The sequence below is a fragment of the Perissodus microlepis genome, chromosome 3 (genome assembly GCF_051167445.1).
Source record: "Perissodus microlepis isolate ML-2025 ecotype Zambia chromosome 3, ASM5116744v1, whole genome shotgun sequence".
In the NCBI taxonomy this organism is placed as follows: domain Eukaryota; kingdom Metazoa; phylum Chordata; class Actinopteri; order Cichliformes; family Cichlidae; genus Perissodus; species Perissodus microlepis.
Window position 1 is genome coordinate 20,204,461 of NC_140463.1, and position 25,670 is coordinate 20,230,130.

The following is a 25,670-nucleotide window of genomic DNA, read 5'->3' on the forward strand; positions in this document are numbered from 1 at the left end:
ATGGTAAATGGCCTGCATTTGTATAGCGCTTTACTCAGTCCCTAAGCGCTTTACGCTACATTCAGTCATTCACACACTGGCAATGGCAAGCTACATTGTAGCCACAGCTGCCCTGGGGCGCACTGACAGAGGCGAGGCTGCCGAACACTGGCGCCACCGGGCCCTCTGACCACCACTAGTAGGCAAACACGGGGTTAGTATCTTGCCCAAGGATATTTGGCATGCAGCCAGGAGGCAGCCTGGGATCGAACCACCGACCTTCTGATTTGTGGCTGACCTGCTCTGCCACCTGAGCTACAGCCACCCCATTTTATGCTTATTAAAGAGTTGGAGCTCGGTCAATTAATTGGAGGTTGTAAGCTTTGTTCGGCGCGATGTCCGGACAATCTATTGTGTAAGTGACTTGGAGCTATAGAAGGTTAAAACTGCATACACGCCTACAAAACACATATAATCCATATAATCTAGAAACAGGCTTGAGTGAAGGCCTGAATGTATCCAGCTTATTGTTGCATCTGAGTTTGCTTAGGAGGACCAGTCCATGGGAAACGTCAGAGCCTGAATCCATCGCCATATTTGGAGAAGATGCTAGAGAGGGGAACTTCAGCGTCTACATTTATCTCTTAAGATTGCTCATTGTCTATAAAACATGCAAATGATGTTCTTAAAATACAATTTATATTCTTGTACAACGCGAGAAGGGGCGTTAACCAACCCTGACGTTATAAAAGCAATCTGAAGTGTATTTTTGGGCGGAGATCTACATCTGATGTTTTGCAGTGTGCATCTTCCCACGCGTGTGTGTTCAATAAACTCATCTGTTTGATTGCATCCTCCTGGGCCTCTGGTATTTTGTGTTGGTTCTCAACATCACGAATCGGGACAGCAGCATGCTCAGAAACCAGTATGACAGGCCTTTCTGAGTTGTTTATTTAAGATAATCATCTGTGTGATCAACATTTCTACACTTCACTGTTTGTGTGGATGAAAAGGACATTTGTTTTATCGTGACAATTTTTGTTCCGTATTTACTGCTGTGAGGGCTTAACATGTGACCTAACATTGATCAGCCTTTTTCTCAGATTAGTTACAGACTGTGGTAGTGGAAGGTGACTGGTCTTTCACTATTTGGTCCTGACAAATAAAACCTAATACAAAAAAAGGCTCTTAAAGAGGATTTAAAAGTCACTGTTAACCATATTTATAGAAATAATTCCAAAGTTTTTACATTTAAATTTAAAGATTAAATCTAAAAAAGGTGCTTTGTGGAGCTAAATATTATATTAAGCTAGTGTGCAAATTTACACATAGTAGTTTATTTCTTTTTTAACCGTTTATGTTGGACTGAGAGGACACTGAACGCACTGACCCACTGTTGCATTCTGACCTACAGAGTCGTATTAAGGTGGTTAACATGCCAGACTTTCCCAATTAGCCACTGACGAAAACTGGGAAACTGTTTAATTATACATCATAACTGAAAATCTTTATATCCTCTTGGTAATTAAAGGGTTTTTTTTTTTTCAATTTTTTATGCAATTTTAAATGGCTGTTTATCAGTATCTACAGTAAATGAGAGACGTGTGTCTCTGATGCCTAAGCCTTGTGCCAGGAAAACTTGGATTTAAATGTGACAAACATAGGTTCACAACCTGTCTTTACAACACATCTGACACTATGGAAAAGAAAACATGTTTTATTTCCAGGGAAGTTGATAAATTAGAGTCGACATATACCATACATACACTTTCAGGTAAAAAACATATACCAATATATATACCAATAATATCAATTGTAATTAAAAAACAGCAGGTTTGCAATGGCCAGAAGAACAACCAGTGGCATTCTGGGTGCCAGCGATTGTTTATTTACTTGTCAATAATATATATATATATATATATATATATATATATATATATATATATATTTAAAAAAAGCTGTACTGTTTATAAGACTGGGGAAACCTGCAGTCAGCTGAGACTGAAGAAGTCACTTGAATGAGTGACAAAACGTTTCTCCCACTGAAATGCTACATCCAGATGAACAAAATCAACTTTTGGAAATTCACTTACCTGGATATTTGAGCATGCATCAAGATGAAATTAAAAAAGCTGCTTTACCAATATCAGAATTCTCTCTACAGCAGCAGCAGAGGTTCAGTTTTCTGAGTCAGGACAGATGTAGATATGGGAGTCAAGAAACCTAACTCTAAACCCAGGGTAAACGGCTTCAGTGAATGTGGTGTTGAAAGTGTGGAGGTGGTACAGCATATCTGGAAAGACCTTGTAGAAGGACACAGTGCCAACATCACAGTCCACATATACTGCAACCTTGTGAGGGGCAGATGAGCAGGGAACACTGATGGCTGTTGATATGTAATTGTGCATTGCGAAATAATCTGTATCATCACAGTACAGAGACCAGGATTCATCAGTCCTTCCAAACCTGTTGTCATCACTGTTTCCTTTCCTTTTTATTTCTTTGTAAGTCACGGCAATATGAACCTCTCCACTGTGTTCAACTTCCCAGTAACAACGACCAGTCAGACTGTTAGTACACATCAGCTGAGGACTATCAAATCTGTCAGGATGATCAGGATAGAGCTGGTCCTCTTTCATGTGCACCACCTTCCTGTTGTTGTCAGATAGTTTAAGATTGCGGTGGACTGTGTTCAGATCCACTGTCAGCCCACAGAAATCTAAAAGAACAAGGCAAACACTGTTACTACTGCAATAAACAATGAAACCTCAAATCAAACTAGGACAGCAAATGGCCTGTTGTCAACACACATTGTGGAATGTAATGTACTGGAGAATTAACTGGACATGAACAAATTTCTACAATACGTAACTGAAAAGTAGCCTAAAACAAACAAAATATGAAGATATAAAACTACACACCTGAACACTACTGAATCCACATCAAAGGATACACTATGAAACTTTCATAACACATGGGATCACATTGTGCTCTCTTATACCTGGCATATATGATTTTTTAATTGCTATAATAACTATAACTTATGATTTTATAAGCACTTTTCACTTTTTTCTTCTCTTATGTTAGAAATTTGTGGTCCAAATTTCCTTTTAGGTGGTGTAAACATGAAAATCAATTGAACTGTAATATCCTTCATCTTATGTTCTGCAGAATTTTTGTTGCTCTCCCTAAAAAACCTCTAAATACTCAAGAACTGCCCCTCACTGGGCAAACAGTATCTTTGTTGCAGGCTGGGTCATCAATAGCACTGTTCTGCTCTTTTGAGAACTCAAAACATTTTATAACATGCCTCATTCCCGTTATGCACATTCATAAAGCACATTTTTCTATGCCTAGGTGTGTTTTTTCCTAATGTTTGCACACAGTCACACTCAGATGGATGCATCACAGAGCAACTTGTGGTTCAGTATTATCCCTAAGAACACTTTGACACGCAGATTATAGTAGCCAGAGATCAAACCACCAACTTTCTGATTCATGGGTGATGTGCTACAGCCATGTGAAAGTGGATATTTAATATGTTGCTGTACTTTTATTGTCGTAGTATTATGTATTTTTTTTTATTGTGTTAGCACAATAACCCTACCTTCCAGGACACAAAGGAACGAGATGCATGTAATGTATAAACTGGAGTGGAGCAAATTGGATTTAAATATAAAGGAATTTGTTACATGACAGTAGGAACTAACATAAAACACACTTACATTTCTTTAGACCCGTTTTCATCCACTGGTCTCCATGAGGATCCATTCTGAAATTAGTAAAGACAAAGAAAAGCACAAACGCTTTTAGCTTGAAAAACCAGACGTTTTCAACTTTTTTCCTTCACAAAAGCAAAATGTATTTTCATTATTATGGTATTTTTCCTGCACAAACTTGACTCTTTACCTAAGGGTGTCCAGTCTCCAGCAGGGATCCTCCCGTAGAGGAGACAGCAGCTTTATTCCTGAGTCTCCTGGATGATTGTAGCTCAGGTCCAGCTCTCTCAGGTGTGAGGGATTTGACTTCAGAGCCGAAACCAGTGACTCACAGCCCTCCTCTGTGATCTGACAGCCTGACAGCCTGCAAACACAAAACAGCACATGTCACACTGGCAGAGAAAACTACTCTTTTTTAAATATATTTGACTGTAATTTGTTGTTTCTGATTTCACCTGAGAATTTGAAGTGCACATTGTGGACTCCCGAGACCTGCACACAGTAGCTTCACTCCTAAATCCTGCAAATTGTTGTTACTCATGTCCAGCTCTATCAGTCTAGAGGACGTAGCACTGAGAACTGAGGACAGAGCTTCACAACTTGTCTGTGTGAGGTTACAGCCACTCAGCCTGGAAATGTATTAATGAGAGAATAGGAGACATCCTTTTAATATTTAAGCTGACTAAACTCTTGAAAGTAGCACTGATTGAAAACTCCCACTAACTTGCTTAGTTGTAGTTGCATACTCACAGAGCTTTTTTGCAGATTTTGACCACTGGCAGCAGTCCCAGAAGAGCTTCTGCTGAAGCTGAGTATGTTTTCAGGTCAATAAAATTTAGATTTTTTTCTGATGACAGTAAGATGAAGACCAGAGCTGACCACTGAGCATGGGAAAGATTAACCATAAAAAGGTTTCCTGAATTAAGGCGACGTTGGATCTCCTTCACTATAGAGTCATCATTCAATTCATTTAAACAGTGGAAGAGATTGATGCTTTTCTCTGGAGAGGGATTCTGGTTGATCTGATTCTTGGTGTACTGGATTATTTCCTGATTCGTTTGCGAACTGCTTCCTGTCGGTGTCAGTAGGCCATGTAGGAGGTCCTGGTTGGATGGCATTGAAAGACCAAGGAGGAAGCGAAGAAACAAATCCAAGTGTCCATTTGGACTCTGTAAGGCCTTGTTCACTGCACTCTGGTAGAAGTGGCTTTCAGAAACATGCACTGAGACTGTTTGTTCCTCTTCCAGCAGGTTGACATTAGAGTTGGTGAATGTCAGATGGGCATGAAGCGCAGCTAGAAACTCCTGAATGCTCAGATGAATGAAGCAGAACACCCTATCTTGGTACAGCCCTTTCTCCTCTTTAAAAATCTGTGTGAACACTCCTGAGTACACTGAGGCTTCTCTGACATTAATGCCACACTCTGTCAGGTCTGATTCATAGAAGATCAGGTTTCCCTTCTGCAGCTGCTGAAAAGCCAGTTTCCCCAGTGCTTCAATCATCTTCCTGCTCTCTGGACTCCAGAGAGGATCTGTCTCAGCTCCTCCATCATGCTTGATGTTCTTCAGTTTGGTCTGAACCACCAGGAAGTGAATGTACATCTCAGTCAGTGTCTTGGGCAGCTTTCCTCCAGCCTGTTTGGTTTTTAACAAACTCTCTAGAACTGTAGCAGTGATCCAGCAGAAGATTGGGATGTGACACATGATGTGGAGGCTTCGTGATGTCTTGATATGAGAGATTATGGTGTTGGCCTCTTCCTTGTCTCTAAGTCTCTTCCTGAAGTACTCTTCCTTCTTTGGGTCAGTGAACCCTCTGACCTCTGTAACCATGTCTATATACTCAGCAGGGATCTGATTGGCTGCTGCAGGTCGTGTGGTTATCCAGATGTGAGCAGAAGGAAGCAACTGTCCCCTGATGAGGTTTGTCAGCAGCACATCCACTGATGTGGACTCTGTAACATCAGTGAGGATCTCAGTGATGTGGAAGTTCAGAGGAAGTCGACACTCATCCAGACCATCAAAGATGAACACAACTTTGAACTTTTTAAAGTTACAGATTCCTGCTTCTTTGATTTCAGTGAAGAAGTGATGAATAAGTCCCACTAAGCTGAACTTTTTATCCCTCAGTAAATTCAGCTCTCTGAATGGGAATGGAAAAATGAACTGGATTTCCTGGTTGGTCTTGTCTTCAGTCCAGTCCAAAGTGAACTTTTGTGTCAGGAATGTTTTCCCGATGCCAGCCACTCCTTTGGTCAGAACTGTTCTGATTGGTTTGTCTCTTTCAGTCGAAGCTTTAAAGATGTCTTCACACCTGATTGTTGTTTCTGGTCTGTTTGGTTTCCAGGAGAACATTTCAATCTGTCTGACCTCATGTTCAGTGTTGACCTCTCCGGTCCCTCCCTCTGTGATGCAGAGCTCTGTGTAGATCTCATTTAGAGTGGTTTGGGTTCCTGGTTTAGCAATTCCCTCAGAGACACACTGGAACTTCTTCTTCAGGTTACATTTAAATATATTCTCACAAAGTGGATCAGGACTTTCTACAGGAAAGCACCAGAAACATGAGTGTTATGGTTATAAAAAATGTGACAATTTCATTCTTGTAAAGACTGAATTTATGAAGAGAAATCCTCTCACTGCTCTGCAGACAGTCAGCCAGCTCCTCCTGTTTCATTATTCTCAGGAAGTTAACTGCAAGTTTCAGAAATGCCTCTCTGCTGCTCCTTCTCTGCTTCTCTTCCTCACTGTCCAACACCTCCTCGTCATCCCTCTGACACTCTGAATAATCTGGATTCAGATCATTCTGCATCTTCTTTAGTTCGTTCTTCACAAAAGTGATAATGTTTTCCTCCAGCATCTGGAAAAAATGACACAATCTGAACTCATGAGCACTTTGAAACTTTGATTTGAACAGTTCTCTATAAATAAAAAATATAATGAAACATGAAATAACTGCTTTTGCCAGCAGACATTTAAATATTTTTGATACTCTAAAAAGTGCAACATGAAAATAACTACAAACAGAGTTTGGTGTACATGTACAAACCTTAAATACTGAGTCCAGATCAGTTTGATGCTGAAGACTTGAAACATCTGAACTCTCCTGATCAGCTCTGTGGAGACATCATGAAGAAACTGTAACCATTTTGTACATAAATACAAGATGTTTTTTCTTCAAATATTTTATTACTAAATTGATTTAGATTGATTCCTTTAAATTCATTACACTGATTACTAAATTAAGAGCCTTGGTGTACAAGACCACAGCAGTATTATTAAATATAAGGAAAGATTAAAGAAAGACTGTAAATTACTCTTGAGGAGTAAATTTAAAAAAAAAAAAAACGTTTCCAAAGTAATTTTAACTAATTTATTTTAGACTTTCATGCTGTCAGTCAACAGTAAGTAATGCCAAAGCATTTGCTGCCGAAAGTAAAACTTACTGGTTCCATGAATGAACAAAATGTCCAATGTTTGTCCAACTTTGTCTAAGAATCAAATATCTGGACTCAACATCCAACTACATATTGAGTAGCCCATTAAGCCAGAAGTGTGCAGCAGTCTATGTATCCAGTAAACCATATCTTCTCACTGATTACTCATGAAAGGAACATTTAACATTTTGTTAACTCTTACTTCTCATCAGGAGACAGTTTCCTGTTTTTAAAGTCAGGGCGGTCTTCTTGTGAATTGCTTCTCTTCCTCTTTGTTACAGAGCTGAGTCCACACTGAGGTTTGGGAGAGTCTGGTCTGGGGAATGAGGAAAAAAACCAGGTAGGCCAATATATATATATATATATATATATATATATATATATATATATATATATATATATATATATATATATATATATATGAATAACATCAAGCCAATAAAGTCTGAAGCTCTACACACTGATTGCTTTCTGTCCTCTTTAGTCTGTCTAGTTTTAAACTGTTACATTTCTGGCAGTGTAAATATCATCTTTGCAATTTTCAGAGTTATGTCTCCTTTCAGATGAGATGGATCACATCAGTTACTATCATGTCGCCTGGCTCTCTATGAGTCGCTGTAGTACAACAATTTATCAGTACAGCTGCAGTTTTGTTTAGTGTGTTTGTGTTAAATGAAATGTAATAACGGTGTTTAGTGTTTGTTAACTGTGCTGCGTTAAAATTAATTGTTAACATAAGAAAGAACAGATGATTATCTTCCAGATAGATGTTGTATAGTTACTGCATGTATGAAATATTTTAAGTATTTGTTCGTGTAGCAGTGATTCTAATGTGAAGTGTTGAGTGTGATACCTTTCCATGTTCATCAGCACCTGCAGTCACCTGATAAAAGAGAAAAAGGTAACCACTATAGACATGGTTCCTGGTATATATTTTTTTTCACCTTATATTATTATTTCCGACACCCCTTGAACACACTGTTTCCGTAGTCCAGTGAATGCAACATAAGCACGCTGCTGCATTAAGCTAGACAAAAGGAAGCAAGACACTGAGAGCAAAACAGTAAGGCTTTCAATATAAAATAAGTGTTAAAATGTACTTTTAACAATCTCTGACTTAAAGTTATGTACTTTTCAGAGCATTTTATGTGTTTTGCTCTCGACCAACCCGATGCAGTGCATGTTTGTTTCTTGGAAACTCCGGTGAGTTACTAAAATTGATAAGTTAGCAGGAAAACTTATGCTAATTTTACACGTGGTAACTACTGCAACAGTGTGAACTCTGTATTGTCTAAAAAAAAAGCTAAAACCAGTTTGAGTACTTGAACTGTGTGTGAAATGGAGTGTTATATTTTTACTTCATTGTCTGTTTGATTAAGGACTTTAACAAATAGACCAAAATAATGCAAGATGCGCTTTTGTACATATTATTCAGTGCCTTTTGTGCACTTTTATGCGAGCCAGACCCTGTGAAAACTCTTGGCGAATCCAAAAGCAGTGTGGCCAGCTGTTCTGGATGCAGGAGTAGATCTAGACTGAATTACTTCAAATCGCAGGATTTCAGGTAAGCCAGAGTAAAACCACTTACTTCCATACGGATTGTTCTCATACGGAGAAACTATTGAACTCACAATATCCTGTTTATCAGGAGTCAGGTCTAAAGAGACTTCTCATTTTATTGTACAGGGGAACCCCGGCTTATGAAGACCCCATTTAACGAAAAATTCAAGTTACGAAGGCACTTAATGGCAATATTTCTGCCCGTGGTACGGCAAAATACCTGCATAATGAAATAGAAAATTTTAAAAAATTACATTAAATTCCTTAATGTTATGTACATGTACACATACGTATGTATGCATGCATACATATGCTTTCTTCAACCTCCGCCACCTCCTCCTCCAACAAGAACTTCGTCTTCAGCCAGCATCGCCTCACTCAAAAAGGCGATGGAAAAAGGTGCATCGACTTACGAACATTTTGACTTACAAATGACCTGTTCCTGTTTTCTGTTGTTTTTCTTTTATGGCTGACACTTCCACTAAAGGCTTGAAGAGTTTGATACTATATTTAAAACATTTTTCTTTTATTCATTTATTATTCATTATTTCACTTTGATCTCCTTATCACACTAACATTAGAAATCATGCTCTGTTTTAACTATTTCAGCTTTTCTGTTAAATGTTTAACTAACCAGAGAGAAACTGTTGACTGTGTGTAACCACAGCAGGATTTAAAGAAACATCTTGAAATAGTAATTTAATGAAAAAGTTGTCATACCCCAGAAATAAGAAATCAGTTTCATCTGCACATTCTTAACAGAAACATAAAATAAATTAAAGCTCACCAAATGTCCACATTCAATGTCTTTTATTCTGCAGCTCACTTCCTTGTTTTTCTCTTTGATGTTAATAATTTGAATACAGGTGCTCACTGTACTCATGATTTGACTTTCACTGACACGTCTACACTGCTCGACTCGTTAAAAAAGTTTATAGTCTCACTGCTTTGTTCTAATGTTTTACTGAATTTCAAGTAAAATGTTTGAACTCCAAAATATTGATAGCTCAGTTACATAAATGATGTGCAGCATATTAATCTATAATAACAGTTGTTTTAAGAACTGTACGAGTCTGCAGCCCTAAAAAGTTTTGAATATCCCGTCCTGTTTCACTACCAGGACTGATCCAACTCTCTGAATCAGAAACATGATAAATTACCAAAAGAGATCATCACCAGAGGCCGTGGCATTAACAGGTTGTGTCAAAGCACTTAAGGCCATCATATACTTAAATAACTCATGTCTCAATATACAAAAGACCAAATTCATGGTTCAGTCCAACCAACAGACACAGAGACAGTGCACAGGGTGTGGTCTCCCTCAGTCTTCTCTGTCCAGAGCAAAGGTTCTTAAATGTTCTGTGTCAGGGCCCCGTTACAGAGGTGAACATTATCATGTATAATCAATTGGTTTGGTCTTAGCTCAACTTAATAATATGTACTAACTCAAATATTGAACTAATTTCAACAGAAAGCAAGCTGACCCATCATCCACATCGCAGCAGGAAAGAAGACACAGAATTACAATGAAATCAATAAAAAGATGAAATACATACATCTGCTATGTCTTCTTCTTTCACTCGGTACCTGTCTGTTTCATCAGTACCTACAGTAAACTGGTAGAAGTGTAGTTTCACTCTATATGCAAACACAGCTGCCACACCTGGCTTCCTCGGATCATGTCACATTAGTTTGTTTCTCTTTCTGTGTTCACTTCAGCTTCAGTTCATTTCTCCTTTTGGTTATGCTTTCAGTACGTTTATAGAAATGTTGTAGTTATTTGTTTGGAGCATTTTTATGAGTGAAGGCAGATGTTAAGATTAAATAGTGGATCAAACCCTCTGAGCCTGTTGATCAGATAAAAGCTTTTCAACATGAAAAATATAATATGAATATGTATATATTTGAAAATGACCTTTCCCTCACAGATCTTTATTAATATGTTAAAATCCTTTCAGTCCATGTGTACACCATACTATAATACTTTTGTTATAGTTGTTTAATCATCTAACAACTATCAAACAATCCAAATGAACCAAATGCCACCAACTCTATGAACTAAAAACATGTTGTTTAGCGGTCATTAAATGATACTATAATGTATAATGATAGTATGAAGATTAAAAAATCAACTAAAGGAAAAAGTATTGAGACTCTTTCTATATAAAAGATGACAAATCATGCATATAAATGACCTTGCAGTTTTCATTTATTTATTCCATCCATTCATTCAGCGCAGGGAGGGCTGGAGTCTGCCCCAGCTGTCAGAGGGAGAGAGGCAGGACAATTCATCAGTCTGTCACAGGGCTAACAGAGAGACAAACAACCATTCACACCTTTGGACAATTTAGTATCACCAATTAATCCAACTCCACATGTAAAGCTTCGGACTGTGGGAGAAAGGCAGAGAGAATCCAACCACAATTTAGCTAGCCATTTATTTATTAATTTATTATTATTATCTTGGAGTTAAAGTACTTAATAAATTCATTCCAGGCTGAAAATAAACAACCAAATTAAACACATGGTTTGTCACCTTCCTTTGGAAAATAAAGGAAGCAGAGTGATGACTTTATGGGCTCAGCTGCTAGTTTCAGGTCTAAAGCATAACATTATTATTTTGTGTAAAGGCACAGTAGAGACAGTCATTTCATAAAGCAGGGATGCTCAGTGTGTGCTATATATTATGTGTGGTTTAGTTCAATATACACAAAACCTTATTCATAGGTTCTTCGAGTGGAGGTCTCTTGATTTCAAAATGTAGGTATTAGTCTTAAAAGTGTGATGCAGAAACAACTTATGAGGTTGTTTAGTAAATCAGGACAGTCTGCCTTTAACACTTTATTTTTTAAGTGCAATCGAAAAGCTTGGTGCACTTTATAAAAAGTCACATAAGAGAAAGTGACTTTTAAAGACAATAAACAAACACAGAAACACACAATGGGTGAAAAACTGCTGTTACGATACCCAGTTAAAGCTACATCACCATTTACAACCTTTACCCCAGAACAATAACTTGATAGTACAAAACAGATCAAAATCAAACACAACAAATATCACACAGCAATCTCACTTATAGATTAAACCCTTTTTTAGTTTTCGAAAAAAAATGTCTGTGCATACAGAGGTATTAAAGAAAAATTGAAACTAATAACTGGCTAAGTTACTGGCTCCTATACCATAAATCAGTAAGAGCAGATATAACCTCTCTCCTGACCTTAAGTTGTGTGCACATGCCAGAGTGCTCTGGGAGGCACACAGAGTCTCCACAGACTACTAAGGATCAAACCTCTACCAACATGACATTGATTATAAAACTCTAAGTATATATGAGTAGATATTTCTAAGCATAAATGACAATCCACTATATAAACCTGACATCCTCGGTTTTAACATAAAACTTACTGCAACAATAAGGTTTATGGTAAAGCTGAGGGTGTACTGTCCACTTTCAGTCTGTCTCTTTAGCAGTAAGTGGTTCCTTGTTGTGTGGCTAGCTGCACTGAAACAAGAAAATCCACCTGTTAACTATAAAGTTCACTTTATAAAAAGGACTGTGTGGAGGTACACACACACACACACACAAATAAATACACCATTTAAGTACACTAAAATACTGTGAAAATAAAACTGAATACAGACAATTGACGTAATTGTATTACTGTGATATAGCATCATGTGGATTATGTGAGGAGGTCTAATTGATTAATTTGCCAAAAGAAAAGACAAAACACTTAAAGTTAAAGACTATTGTGTCAGTTAAGACTGAATGAGCACAGCAAGCACAAACCAAAATTCTAACATAGCTTTAAATTGAACTTTGCTGCTTACAACTGTTTAAATGTCTCAGTGTGTTCCTTTCACTGATGTTAGAGCACTTAGCTGTGATCGAATAACTGTGAGCTTCAGCTCTACAAATAGTTCCTTTCAGGTGGTTCCTAGGCCTGCTGATATACTCCCTGCTTTCAGTCAGATTGTAAACATTAAACAAGAAATTCCGTCAAGCTGCTACCACCTTTTCCAACAGCCAAAACATCCTCAGTCACCCGAGAGACAAATAATAAAAGCAAAACAGATGTCTCTCTGCCAGGATGCAGTCTAGCAGCACTCCTTACGTTAGTTGTTGTTCGTCCATTTTCTAGAACAGTGTCTGCTATGGGAAATTTGGAATAACCCAAATCAAGGTGTGTAAATTGTTTTGTTCTTTATGGCATAAAAACTGCTTGATGTCACACGTTGAAAAGGAGGAGACATGAAAGTTGATAAGGAAAGGAAATCAGTAGCAGCATCATAGGAGTAACGACTTCACAACTTACAGACGTGGTCAGTAAATATATTTACATCTTTCATATTCATTTAATGCTCAAACACATTTCCTTGTGACAAATCTAAATTTCAACACAAATTTATCTTTGATTGTCACAAAGTAATTAGTGACTTTTTGTCAGCCTGGCTACAGTGCTGAAGAGAAACCTAGGGTTGTTCTTATTTTCTTCAGTCAGTGATGAATAGTAAGATGTTCTGGCTTCACGGAGGGCTTTCTTATAAAGCAACAAACTATTTCTCCAGGCTAAATGATGATCTTCTGGCGGCATTGTGAGCAGAAGCGTGCTTTATCTGTGTTGAGCACTAAATCAGATTAAAGCAATTTGGACCTCAGATTGGGTGAAGGTTTATCTTCCAACAGGACAGTGAGCTCAGCAAACTAACAAGATAACAAAGGAATTATCTTGCCTGTGTGCTGGCACACCCTATGAATATCTTCAATTGGCCCAACCAGAGCCAAAACTTGAACCTGATTGAACATCTCTTACAGATCTGAAAATGGCTGTGTACCTGTGTATCCATCCAACCTGATGGAGCTTGAGAGGTTCTGCAAAGAAGAATGGGAGAAATTGCCCAAAAGTAGATGTGCTAGATAGATCATCCATGCCTCTTTTCCTGTGGCATGAATGACTGCTTTTCAAACTTTATCCATAAACTCAATGCTCTCGAGTCTTGAGACAGAGACAGATATAGTGTTATGATCTGGCTCCTCTGAATACAGGAGTTACCGGATTACTTACCCTGCTCCATCTGAGTAGTAAGTCATCACCCCCACCAAAGTCAGCCTCCAGCCAAGACACCAGAACTCCTCCATCTCCGCTGCTTTAACTCTGAGAAACACTACCTTTCCAAAGTGCTATTTACCCAGTCATGTTACTGACCTGCTGCCAATTAACCTTTAAAAATTCCTCCAGCTGTTTTGCTTTAGTACCACTGACTTTTCCAGCCTTTTGTTGCCTGAATACAAATCATTCCACTCTGTTTTTGTTGATATTCTATAAAGTGTCCAAATGTCTGGGAACTGCAGTTATAGATAATATTATTGGGTGGACATATACACAAGTTCAAAGGTATAAATATGGTATAAATATGTATTTGTATATAAAAAAAAAACACCCATCTCGCCCCTGCGGGTGGTTTATCCTTCAAGCTCGGGTCCTCTACCAGAGGCCTGGGAGCTTGAGGGTCCTGTGCAGTATCTTAGCTGTTCCTAGGACTGCGCTCTTCTGGACAGAGATCTCCGATGTTGTTCCCGGGATCTGCTGGAGCCACTCGCCTAGCTTGGGAGTCACCGCACCTAGTGCTCCAATTACCACGGGGACCACCGTCACCTTCACCCTCCACATCCTCTCGAGCTCTTCTCTGAGCCCTTGGTATTTCTCCAGCTTCTCGTGTTCCTTCTTCCTGATATTGCTGTCATTCGGAACCGCTACATCAATCACTACAGCCGTCTTCTTCTGTTTGTCTACCACCACTATGTCCGGTTGGTTAGCCACCACCATTTTGTCCGTCTGTATCTGGAAGTCCCACAGGATCTTAGCTCGGTCATTCTCCACCACCCTTGGGGGCATCTCCCATTTTGACCTCGGGACTTCCAGGTTATACTCGGCACAGATGTTCCTGTACACTATGCCGGCCACTTGGTTATGGCGTTCCATGTATGCCTTGCCTGCTAGCATCTTGCACCCTACTGTTATGTGCTGGATTGTTTCTGGAGCATCTTTACACAGCCTGCACCTGGGGTCTTGCCTGGTGTGATAGACCCCAGCCTCTATGGATCTTGTACTCAGAGCTTGTTCTTGTGCTGCCATGATTAGTGCCTCTGTGCTGTCTTTCAGTCCAGCTTTGTCCAGCCACTGGTAGGATTTCTGGATGTCAGCCACCTCCTCTATCTGCCGGTTGTACATACCGTGCAGGGCCCTGTCCTTCCATGATGGTTCCTCGTCTCCCTCCTCTTTCTTGGGTTTCTGCTGCCTGAGGTATTCACTGAGCACTCGGTCAGTTGGGGCCATCTTCCCAATGTATTCTTGGATGTTCGTTGTCTCATCCTGGACTGTGGTGCTGACACTCACCAGTCCCCGGCCCCCTTCCTTCCGCTTAGCATACAGCCTCAGGGTGCTGGACTTGGGGTGAAACCCTCCATGCATGGTAAGGAGCTTTCTTGTCTTTATGTCAGTGGCTTCTATCTCCTCCTTTGGCCAGCCTATTACCCCAGCAGGGTACCTGATCACGGGCAGGGCGTAGGTGTTGATGGCCCGGATCTTGTTCTTACCGTTCAGCTGACTCCTCAGGACTTGCCTGACCCTCTGCAGGTACTTGGTGGTTGCAGCCTTTCTAGCGGCCTCTTCATGGTTCCCATTCGCCTGCGGGATCCCCAGGTACTTGTAACTGTCCTCTGTGTCTGCAATGTTGCCTTCTGGTAGTTCAATCCCCTCAGTTCTGACTACCTTCCCTCTCTTCGTTACCATTCGACTACACTTCTCCAGTCCGAACGACATTCCAATGTCATTGCTGTATAGCCTGGTAGTGTGGATCAGTGAATCGATGTCTCGTTCACTCTTGGCATACAGCTTGATGTCATCCATGTACAGGAGGTGGCTGACAACTGCTCCGTTCCGTAGTTGGTATCCGTAGCCAGTCTTGTTAATGATCTCACTGAGGGGGTTCAGGCCTATGCAGAACAGCAGTGGGGACAGAGCATCTCCTTGGTAGATCCCGCACTTGATGGTGACTTGTGCTATGGGCTTGGAGTTGGCCTCTAGTGTTGTACGCCACATCCCCATTGAGTTCCTGATGAAGGCTCTTAGGGTCCTGTTGATCTTGTACAATTCTAAGCATTCCAGGATCCAGCTGTGGGGCATTGAGTCATAGGCCTTCTTGTAATCAATCCAGGCAGTGCACAGGTTGGTCAGTCTGGTCTTGCAGTCTCGGCTGACTGTTCTGTCTACCAGTAGCTGGTGTTTTGCACCTCTGGTATTCTTGCCAATCCCTTTCTGTGCCCCACTCATGTATTGACCCATGTGCCTGTTCATCTTAGCCGATATGATGCCTGACAGGAGCTTCCATGTAGTACTGGCCAGCCGCTTGAGGAGGTACACCAGAGAGATAGAAGGCAGGAGAATAAACCAGCTGTTCTCCACAGAACCAGCAAAGGTGTACTCTCAGTGGCAAGGGAACAATAAGAGAACAGCACCACCAAGGCTGGAGATGGAGCAATACTGGAAGAGCATATGGGAGAAGGACGCAACCCATAACGGCAATGCTCAGTGGCTAGTGGATCTGAGGGCAGACCATAGCGACCTCCCTGAACAGGGACCAGTAACCATCACAGTGGCAGATATCCAAGAAAGGGTCTCCAGTATGAAGAGTTGGACAGCACCAGGGCCCGACATGGTTCACGCCTACTGGCTGAAGAAGCTGACTGCACTCCACGAGCGTCTGGCAGCACAAATGAACCAGCTGCTAGTTAATGAGAGACACCCGGAATGGCTAACCGAAGGTCGAACGGTCCTGATCCCCAAGGACCCCAAGAAGGGACCGGTCCCATCCAACTACCGACCAATAACCTGCCTCAGTATATATATATATATATATATATATATATATATATATATATATATATATATATATATATATATATATATATATATATATATTTATATTTATATTTATATATTTATCAGCAGTGGTCTTCCATCATTGGGTCAACCCTTTCCTGTAAGGTTTGAGGGTAACTCAGCATCAGCAGTGGTCGAAATAACCAAAATAAATGAGAATCATGAATATTAAAAATAAAGAGTCTTTTTTAAATATAGCAGAGTACACCTCTAGCCTGGGCAAGTTTACCTTACTGAACCACTTTTATTTCCCAGTTAAACAAAACATTTCTGAGACAATTATATGCTCATCATGAAATTAACAATAAAGTGATCTAGACAAACGTTGTGTCCCAGTGCAGGACAGTGGTCTCACTGTCAGTGTTTCTGTGACATTAATGTATTGATTTAGGTAAATAAGCACACAGGTGAGAGTTTCTGTTTATTGTGGTATGAAGACACCGAAAACATCTATAAATGTGTTTAGTCATGGATCAGGTTCAGACTCGCCCATTCAGATCATGAGTGTGCTGAACAGCACATGAAGCAGCGGATTCTCATTCAGTGAGAAAGAACCAGGACCAGGATCCTGCCTTATTCATTGGAAAACGGTGTAGAATCTGCATAAAGAGCAAAGACAGAGACAAGAACAAACTCTTTATTCACATTATGATAACTGCTCTCGATCAGACTTCAACAACACTGGTTCAGTTAAAACCCGAGTTTCAGAGCATGGACTCTGCTTGCTTTGAAAAACTGGTTTCAACTGGTATAAAATACCTCAGGTCTGTCAAAGAGATGGAGACAGCTGAGGCCTTGAGCACCTGAGGCTGTCAAAGTAAGGAACTTAATATTTAATCCAAGGATAGCTAATAAAGTGCAGAATTCAGAAAAATACACATGATTGTTCTAATTGGTAATTTTTCTTCAAATGCAGTATTAGAATTAACAAATGCAATAAAAGCACAGACTCAGGCCCTTTAGATGGAGAGCCAATCCAGACCTCTTGCACAGGGATAGCTGGGATCTATCACATCTTAATGCAGCACTAAAATTAGACTGTGGTCTGAACATGGACTTAAAACTTAGCTAAACTTGTGAGAAACTGATTTAAAACTACTTGAAAATCAATTTAGAACACAAACAGTCAAATAAAAAGGCTGATATGAAGTGCTGTTAAGTGGTCTGTGAGTGTGAGTCCTGGTCTAACCTGGGGCTTTCAACCTGTAGAAAATAAATCCAGCCAGAAGTAAGATCAGACACAGGGTCAGTATAGAGGCTCCAATGGCAATCATTGTCGTTGATTCAGACGTTGATTTGTCCGAGGACGGCTCTGAGTCAGACAGGCGAACAGACAGAGGCCGACAGTCAAACAGACAGATGAGCATTCAGATACATATTTTTCTGTACAGACAGACAGGTATTTATCCCAGTCAGTGATCAAAGGTTCCTTCAGGCTGGCGTGCTCCACCACACAAGAGATCTTTTCCCCAGACCTTCAACACAAACATCACTGATTCACAGACAACAGAACTGGATCTGAGTATAGACCTGGACCTGAATCGGGATCTCATGTGGACTGACCTGGGTGTGTACTCCAGGTAGGAGTGGGTCTGGTAGTACCAATCACCATTTGCCATCTTTCCAGTGGAAGTGACATCAGAGGCAGGGCTGGACTAGGACAAAAAATCAGCCCGGGCATTTTGACTAGAGACCGGCCCACCAGGTATTATAGGAAAAACCATAAAGCCTTTGAATGAAAACAAACGTCGTTGTGACAGTGATGTACACTGTCTTGTTGGTACATATGTATCAATCTAATAAACTTAAACCTACACCATCCTCCCTATTCTGGTATTCTAAACAGTACTTAGCCGAAACCCAAAGACTGCTTGGTTGAGTTAACTTCCTGAACTATCTACAACATATGGTGGAAACCTGAAATTAAGACAGAGAAGACTAGAGGTGAGACATGATCATTACTGAATATTAAAAATAATAAATGACAGATTTAGTGATATTTTCATAAACTATTTATTTACCACATCAATAAACAGCATGGAAGGGCAAAATGTTTTTTCTAACAATGCAACCTTTTAAAAGTGAAAGGAGACAGAAAGACAGGTGAGAAAGAATAAAACTTAACTGACTTTTTGATGGCATTTTACACAAAGTACTAGTACAGTATCTACAAAATGTGGGAAAATACTGGCATCATGTACAGTACTTTCTTCTGAAGAAATTATGTTGGGACCCTGAAAAAAAACTTACTATGTACAATAATGGATTTCTATAAATTTGACATCAGATGAAAACTTTGGTTGTAAGATTCGGATAATTATTTGTTAAAAGCTAGACATTTTAAATGAGAATAAGAAAGAAAAGTATTTCTTTGTGCCCCCTTTCCCTGTTAATGCTCTACCTGCCCCCCTGGCAAAACTTTGCTAGACCCGCCCCTGCACAGTTACCAACTGTCAACTACTTAGAAAAGGATCCTGGTGTTATTTGTCTCTCAGAAACAGTTCATAGCTTTCCTTCAACCCATTCATGTCACCTAAAAGGTAAACCTGTTTCTCCATCACCTGTTCAGCTCTGATGATTCAGTAAGAACATCTCCTGGTTTCATCTTCATGTTTCCCTCTCACCAGATAACCAAACCGATATCATAACCAGCAGCTTTTATGGCCGTGGCTCCAACAAACATCAGCTGATACTAGAAATTAATATTAAACAAATTCTAACAACAGCTTATCAAGTTTAAAGGCGCTTCTGCTGTTTAACGACCTCCGCTAGTTTCCTCTTTCTGGCGCAAAGCGGGAGATAAACAAGCAAGAGAGACGGAACTTGCGGCAGAAACGCCGATCAGCTGATCATTGATCAGTTTCATGATTGAAGTAGCAGCAGGAGAGGGAGGGGGGAGAGTGAGAGAAGAAGAGGCAGCTGTGCAGCGTAAAGACACAGAATAACTCCAGCTTTTTGTCTTTTTTTTTTTATTGTAGCTGAAGTACGGGACAAATTCCGTTTATTTTCAGCTCAATACCAAACGCGTAATATTAACTCTGAATACCAGAGGATTCCGTTTTTTACGGGACGGTTGGCAACTCTACTAACTAACCATATGAATAAAATAAAGTTCACCAGTAACATCATAGCACCCACCCAACTGTATAGAAACTCCGTCATGCTAGCTAGTACACAGTACGAGTTATTATAACTGACTGTAAAAAGTCAGCACAACGAAAATAAACTCCACCTAAACTTGGTTTATATCTGACCCAGATAGACTGCAGGTCATAACTTCTTACCTGAAGCTCATTTCACCTGACAGTCAGACCGCCGGCCGCCTCGGGTCTCTCCACCTCCGCCTCCCCTTTCCCCCATCCACCTGCTGGCCTCCACCACTTGCTAATTTTACTGAATCTGTGAAAGCTCCACCATAGCCACTACCAAACAATTGAGTTATTTTTACACGTCTACCAGCATCTGTCCAATCCGCCACCTTTCACTGTTTACATGGTTACGGAAAAAAAGACAACAACAACAAAACATCGGCTCATTTAAAACGAAAAATTACCATCGGCCCACCGGGCAAATGCCCGGTATGCCCGATGGCCAGTCCAGCTATGGGAGTGGCTCATAGCAGGCTTCTACAGCTACGACCAGCCGCGATGGAGGCTTCAGAAGGGTAACGCGCAAATGATCTCTCCAACACCAAGGGAAGTCAGGTGACCAAAAAGGAGATCACAGGTAAGCGATCCAGGAATGCTCAAATGGCCACTATTTATACTAGCGCCCCCCTAATGCGCCAGGCCGAAAGTGGGTTGAACTGATAAATAACATTCATCCTACCAGACCAGCATCTGTCCAATCCGCCACCTTTCACTGTTTATACCGTTACGGAAAAAAAGCAAACAACAGCAAAAAAAACATTGGCCCATAAAAACGAAAAATTACCATCGGCCCACCAGGCTATGGCCAGTCCAGCTATGCAGGGAGGTGTCCATTCAGGCGGCGGCCTGTGGATCCAGCGGCGGTGGTGACGACGTGGGTCCCCGGGCCGCCCCCGTCCAAGGCAGCAGTCCCGGAGCTGGTCAGGGTGCAAGCAGCGGCAGTTGCTAAGTGAGTACAGTGACAATCAAATTTAAAAATCCGGTATATTAGCCTACCAAATATTACAAAATAGTTCTAATATATAAAAATCACATTCTGTTACAAGACAAATGAATATAGATAAAGTTGAAATTGAGATGTCTCTCTTTTCATCCCGATGTTGTTTTCTCTGTACACTCTAAAAAAAGATCTGCTGGCTTAACGTAAAAAAAATTAAGGTAACAATTTGCATGGATCTTTTTAAGTTACTTCAGCTTAGCCACTATAGCGTAAATGCCACAAGAGTTCTCTAGTTAGGCAAACTCTATTCCTTACGTACAAACAACATGATTTGCTTTGTCCTCTACAAGCTTAATTAAGTTGAACCAACTTAATTTTAATTGTTTAAAAATTACTCCATTTAGTTATTAAAACTTATTTTTTTACTTTTATTCTACTCAGAAATATCCATGCAAATTGTTACCTTAATTTTTTTGAGTACTAATAACTTACAATAACTTATAACTTACAATTATACAATAAATTACACATTGAAATTCCAGTTTTATGATCAAACTGTTTATTAGAACACCAGTCCACCATTCCAGACTCATTGACATTTCAATAGCAGACAAAATTGTTGCCTCCATAAAATAAATGACATAAAACACCCCTGTAAATCTGTCTCAAAAAGACTGAACATTTTGACAGTCATGCTCTGATTCAAGTTTGTTTGTGTTAAAGTGATAGTTTAGGTTTTTTTAAGTATGAAGTACATTGTGAGTGTATTACACACAGTAGACAGCAGTCAGCACATTCCTGCCACCGACACGCACGATAGGCTCAGTTTGTTTGTGTGACTTTGGTAAATCTGAACTAACCCGAACTAACACCAAAGTCACCAAATAACACAATTACACTTACTGATCAAGGCAGCAGGAGACCAGCAACTCCTGTGTGCTGTCAGGTAAAATTGCTGTTTTTGTCCATGGACGCTGGTGGGCCAGAGCGATTGAAACAACAAGCAGTAGAACTTCTCTTTCCTCACAGAAAAGGCTGTCTGATAGCAAAATAAAGCAGTAAACATATTCTTGATATAATGTACATTTAAACTGACATTAGTTTTATTAGGATGGAGGCTCATCTTGTGTGCCGGTGGCCCCGTCTGCTTCTCCGTAGGTGGAGCTTACTGACTGCCATCTACTGTGTGTAATACACTCACTATACATATGTACCTCATACAGCCTCACTTCAAAAGACCCGAGCTATCCTTTTAAAGTGCATTATTTTGAACTAGGTGTACTTAATGCTCAACGCTCAACTTTACACCTACTGCCTACTCTACAGTATGTAACACAACACATTGCAAACAACAGTGGAACATTTCCCGTTTAATTTGAGGATAGCCTCACTCTTCACATTTTTTAGTACAACAGTTTACTTTTTAGTGACATTACCTTAGGACTGGCTTTCAGATCATCCAGCTCGAGGAATATCTTTTGAAACACTTCAAAAGTGTTTTTCAGTTCTTTTGGGTAGCTGAGGTTGAGTGCATATATCAGCCCCATTAGCAAGGCACAGGCTCTGGGTACATCCAGGTCTGCTAGGACTTCTGTTCCTTCAAGTATGATCCTTGCGCTGGCTGGATCAGACGTTGTGGCACCTCTGGTTACAATCTTCATCACTTCATTGGTAATATCCCCACCACCATCCTGGTAGGTCAGAATCAATATAAATGTTTTAAGTAATCATACTTATACATGAGAGTAACACAAAATAGGGCTGCAACTAACAATTTTCTCGATTATCTGATTAGTTGTTTGGTCCAGAAAATGTCAGAAAATGGTGAAAAATGTCAATGTTTCTCAGAGCCCAATATGATGACCTCAAATGTCAAACATATTCAGTTTGCTGTCATAGAGGAGTAAAGAAACCAGAAACCATTCACATTTATGAAGCTGAAACCAGAGAATTTGGACTTCTTTTTCTAAAATAATTACTCAAACCGATCAATCAATTATCAAAATAGTTGCCGATTAATTTAGAAATCAATTAATAATAGATTAGATCGTAGCTCTAATACAAAGTATAGTCATGTCTGATTTACCTGCTCTTTGAAGAGATCCTCCTTTTCCCTGAGATACACCACTAAGCCATGGATAGCGACCTCTCGTCTTCTCTCCACAGAATCGTCCTGTGAATAAGAAAAAGAATGTCGAACTGCTCTTCGAGGAGGATGGGTTTTTGATAATTACATCCAAAAAAAAAAAAAGGATTGACTTTATATGGCCTGAACTGTACCAATTATAGATTTCCAGTGATAATCAAAATAATGAATTGATCATTTCAAAGAGCCATTTCTCTGAAATGATCAATTCATGAACTTGAAAAATCCAGGTAACAAATAGAAAAACTGCAAAATCTTGCAAATTACTCTGCCAATCATGATCCACATCACCTATAATTTGTTTTATTATTAAGTATTTATAGTTTTAATTGATATTTGTGCCTCAAGCTCTAAACAATAATTTGACATAGTTGAGTTGTAAACAGCTACCTTTTAAGACTCAATATCACCTATTGGAAAAAAAAAAGTGGATTATCCTATTTGAAATAAACTACATTTCATTCATTCATACCTCTAGCAGCATGTTCTGGATGCGCCGAATGCGCATTTTTGCAGCCCCTCCTCTTGAGGACAGCAAGGACATTATTTTCTGAGAGTACTGGTCCAGCTTTGCCATGAATGTTGTCTCCAGGTTAACAGTGGTGATCCTTCTGAATTCTTGGTTTATCTGTATAAAAAAAAGGCACAAATAGGCACAACATGTTAATGTATACAATTTACTTTAAAAGAATACATACTGCAAATTATCTTATGGAAAAATATTTACCTGAACTGCATCAAAAAGAGCAGGCCATCTTTCTTTCAGGTCATTGATTTTTGGTGCTTGATTGAGGCTGTAGTACAAACAACTTGTGCTACATCAGCATTACAGTAAATTTTAATTCATTGTTTTTGAATATTCAAGATGAAAAACAAGAAAAATGCTTGTAAACTACTGCAAAGAAATGGGCAAACTACACGCAATCAATATTCACGCTTTTTTAACTATAGTCTTTAGTCTAATCATTATCTCACAGGAAAACCTTATGACATTAAAAGTTAAAACTATGTATATTATTTTTAGTGTTGAGTTTCTCCTAAAAGTTGCTTTATGTTTCCAAATCAAAGATATTTTTTCTTAAGTGATACAACTGCGCTTATGTATCTGCAGTTAACACCCAAAAGAGCAAAATTATATTTTATGTGCTAATGCACACTCAATGTAATGTCATTAAAACAACTAGTTTATGAATGTTACTTAAGATCTTTCCTGTGGCGTTTCTACAACATGGCGTTCGCTTCCTCGCCCGCGTTTTTTGACTGAACTTTGACACAGGCTGTTCTTCAGCTAGGGCTCAATTAACAAACTTCAATCTCACATAAAAATAACTCTAGGACTTAAACATCAAAATGCATCGATGTTAAACCGAATGTATACTCAGTAACCTACATTTGTTTAGTCATGAATGTAAAACGGCCCAGCCTTTTGCTGGTCAAACCTTCATCAACGCTGCAACGATTTCAAAGTAGAAAGAAGAAAAACGTGTATTACCCTGTCTTTGCAGAGTTAAAACTACTGCTACAGAAGCTCAGTGTCAATTAACACCATTTGGCTGCCACCGTAAAACAAAACTTAACAAAGACTAATGTTACGGTCGAATTACTTCACAAGTTAGCCAGAAGTGTAACGTTACTAGCTTATCACCACCACTCGCCGAGGAAGAGTTTAGTGTTGTGTAAAAAGGATTTCTTGCAGTGCGTGTTGATAGAGTTAAAGTTAGAGTTATTAGCTGCTGTGAATAAAACAAGGCAAAAAAATTGTACTCACCACAAAGCTTTAACGTTTGATAACGTTCCGTACAAAATGGCGCTTCTCCGCTTTCTCTCTTTGCCTCCGTTTCTTTCGATCAGTGGTCTGAGAGCACAACATGTCCGGGCAAGTCAGCCTTGTACTCAGCTTTTAAAGGACGCTTACGAGATTTTTAAGTTGTATTAACTGAATACACTTTCATGTTAAGTTAACACAGAAATGTCTGTTCAAAATCGATATATTACTGAGCTAAGACTGTTTTCTTTATTTTCATTTCGACCAACTCATTAAATTAAGTTATCAACTGATTACAATGTGTACATGCAACAAACTAAATTTTTTATGCAGAAAAAGCTATTGATTTTAAGCTTTACTTACTAACCCCATGAATCATTTTTTAGAGTGTAGGCGATGTGCAAATATTAAGGTTGTGGAACTGAAACAGGCTGCATGCCGATTATATTAAACTGATTTTTTTTTAAAGTCAATTTATTCACATATAAATATCACTTTTTAATTTTTTTTTTAACTTCAAGGCTTGGGTCACCTTGTTGCAAGTACCACTCTAAAACAATATTTTCCATTTGGATTGCTGCTAAGTCATGATCTCTTCTTATGCAGAGCTCCCATCTGTCGACCAGTAGTAATGCAGATTCTCCCAACCGATTACCTTCCAACCCATTATTATGGACACCAGTCACTCTTTGTCGCTAATTCCTTGCTAACTATTTGAGTCTGCTTTGTGCCAGAATGTGACAGTAAAATGATTGCACTGCTTTCTTGGGAGCTTGGCAAGAAAGCGAATTGACTTTTTAAGTTTCTTGAAGGCTTTTCACTTCTTCAGTTCTAAAGCCAAATGGTGGAGAGTTCCAGGTATTTAAACCCTAGTGGGAGTTGTTCCTTAAGAGACCCACTATTGATTGTGTGTCCCATCACATAAAGCGACCTATGAAAAAGTGTGTGGGTCACTATCAGCAGAGGTTATGGGTGCCTCACTCTATTATGTGACACACTGAGATGAACTAATACAAGATGTGAGTAAGGCTGGGTATTG

General features: G+C 39.5%; 1 protein-coding gene and 1 long non-coding RNA gene across 2 annotated transcripts; both read right to left on the minus strand.

Moving 5' to 3' along the window:
* Positions 1–1,902: 1,902 nt before the first annotated feature.
* Positions 1,903–10,318, minus strand: LOC146390459 (protein NLRC3-like). The gene is made up of 10 exons (XM_084923512.1): positions 10,245–10,318; positions 7,982–8,011; positions 7,331–7,444; positions 6,741–6,807; positions 6,332–6,551; positions 4,449–6,234; positions 4,154–4,327; positions 3,889–4,062; positions 3,705–3,751; positions 1,903–2,698 (listed from the first exon to the last, which is right to left on the minus strand). The coding sequence occupies exons 2-10, from the start codon at positions 7,993–7,995 to the stop codon at positions 2,157–2,159; spliced, it is 3,138 nt and encodes a 1,045-aa protein (XP_084779638.1). The 5' UTR covers positions 7,996–8,011; positions 10,245–10,318; the 3' UTR covers positions 1,903–2,156.
* Positions 10,319–22,829: 12,511 nt separating this feature from the next.
* Positions 22,830–23,835, minus strand: LOC146390460 (uncharacterized). The gene is made up of 3 exons (XR_014799836.1): positions 23,594–23,835; positions 23,339–23,494; positions 22,830–22,893 (listed from the first exon to the last, which is right to left on the minus strand). It is a non-coding gene; the product is annotated as an uncharacterized LOC146390460 (long non-coding RNA).
* Between the last annotated feature and the right edge of the window lie 1,835 nt (positions 23,836–25,670).

Coding starts and splice junctions, on each gene's coding strand:
- LOC146390459 (XM_084923512.1), bottom strand. Junction 6,552..6,740: donor ATCTGGACTCAGTATTTAAG/GTTTGTACATGT, acceptor CATTTTTTCCAG/ATGCTGGAGGAAAACATTAT. Junction 2,699..3,704: donor GAAAACGGGTCTAAAGAAAT/GTAAGTGTGTTT, acceptor TTGTTCTTTTAG/ATTTCTGTGGGCTGACAGTG.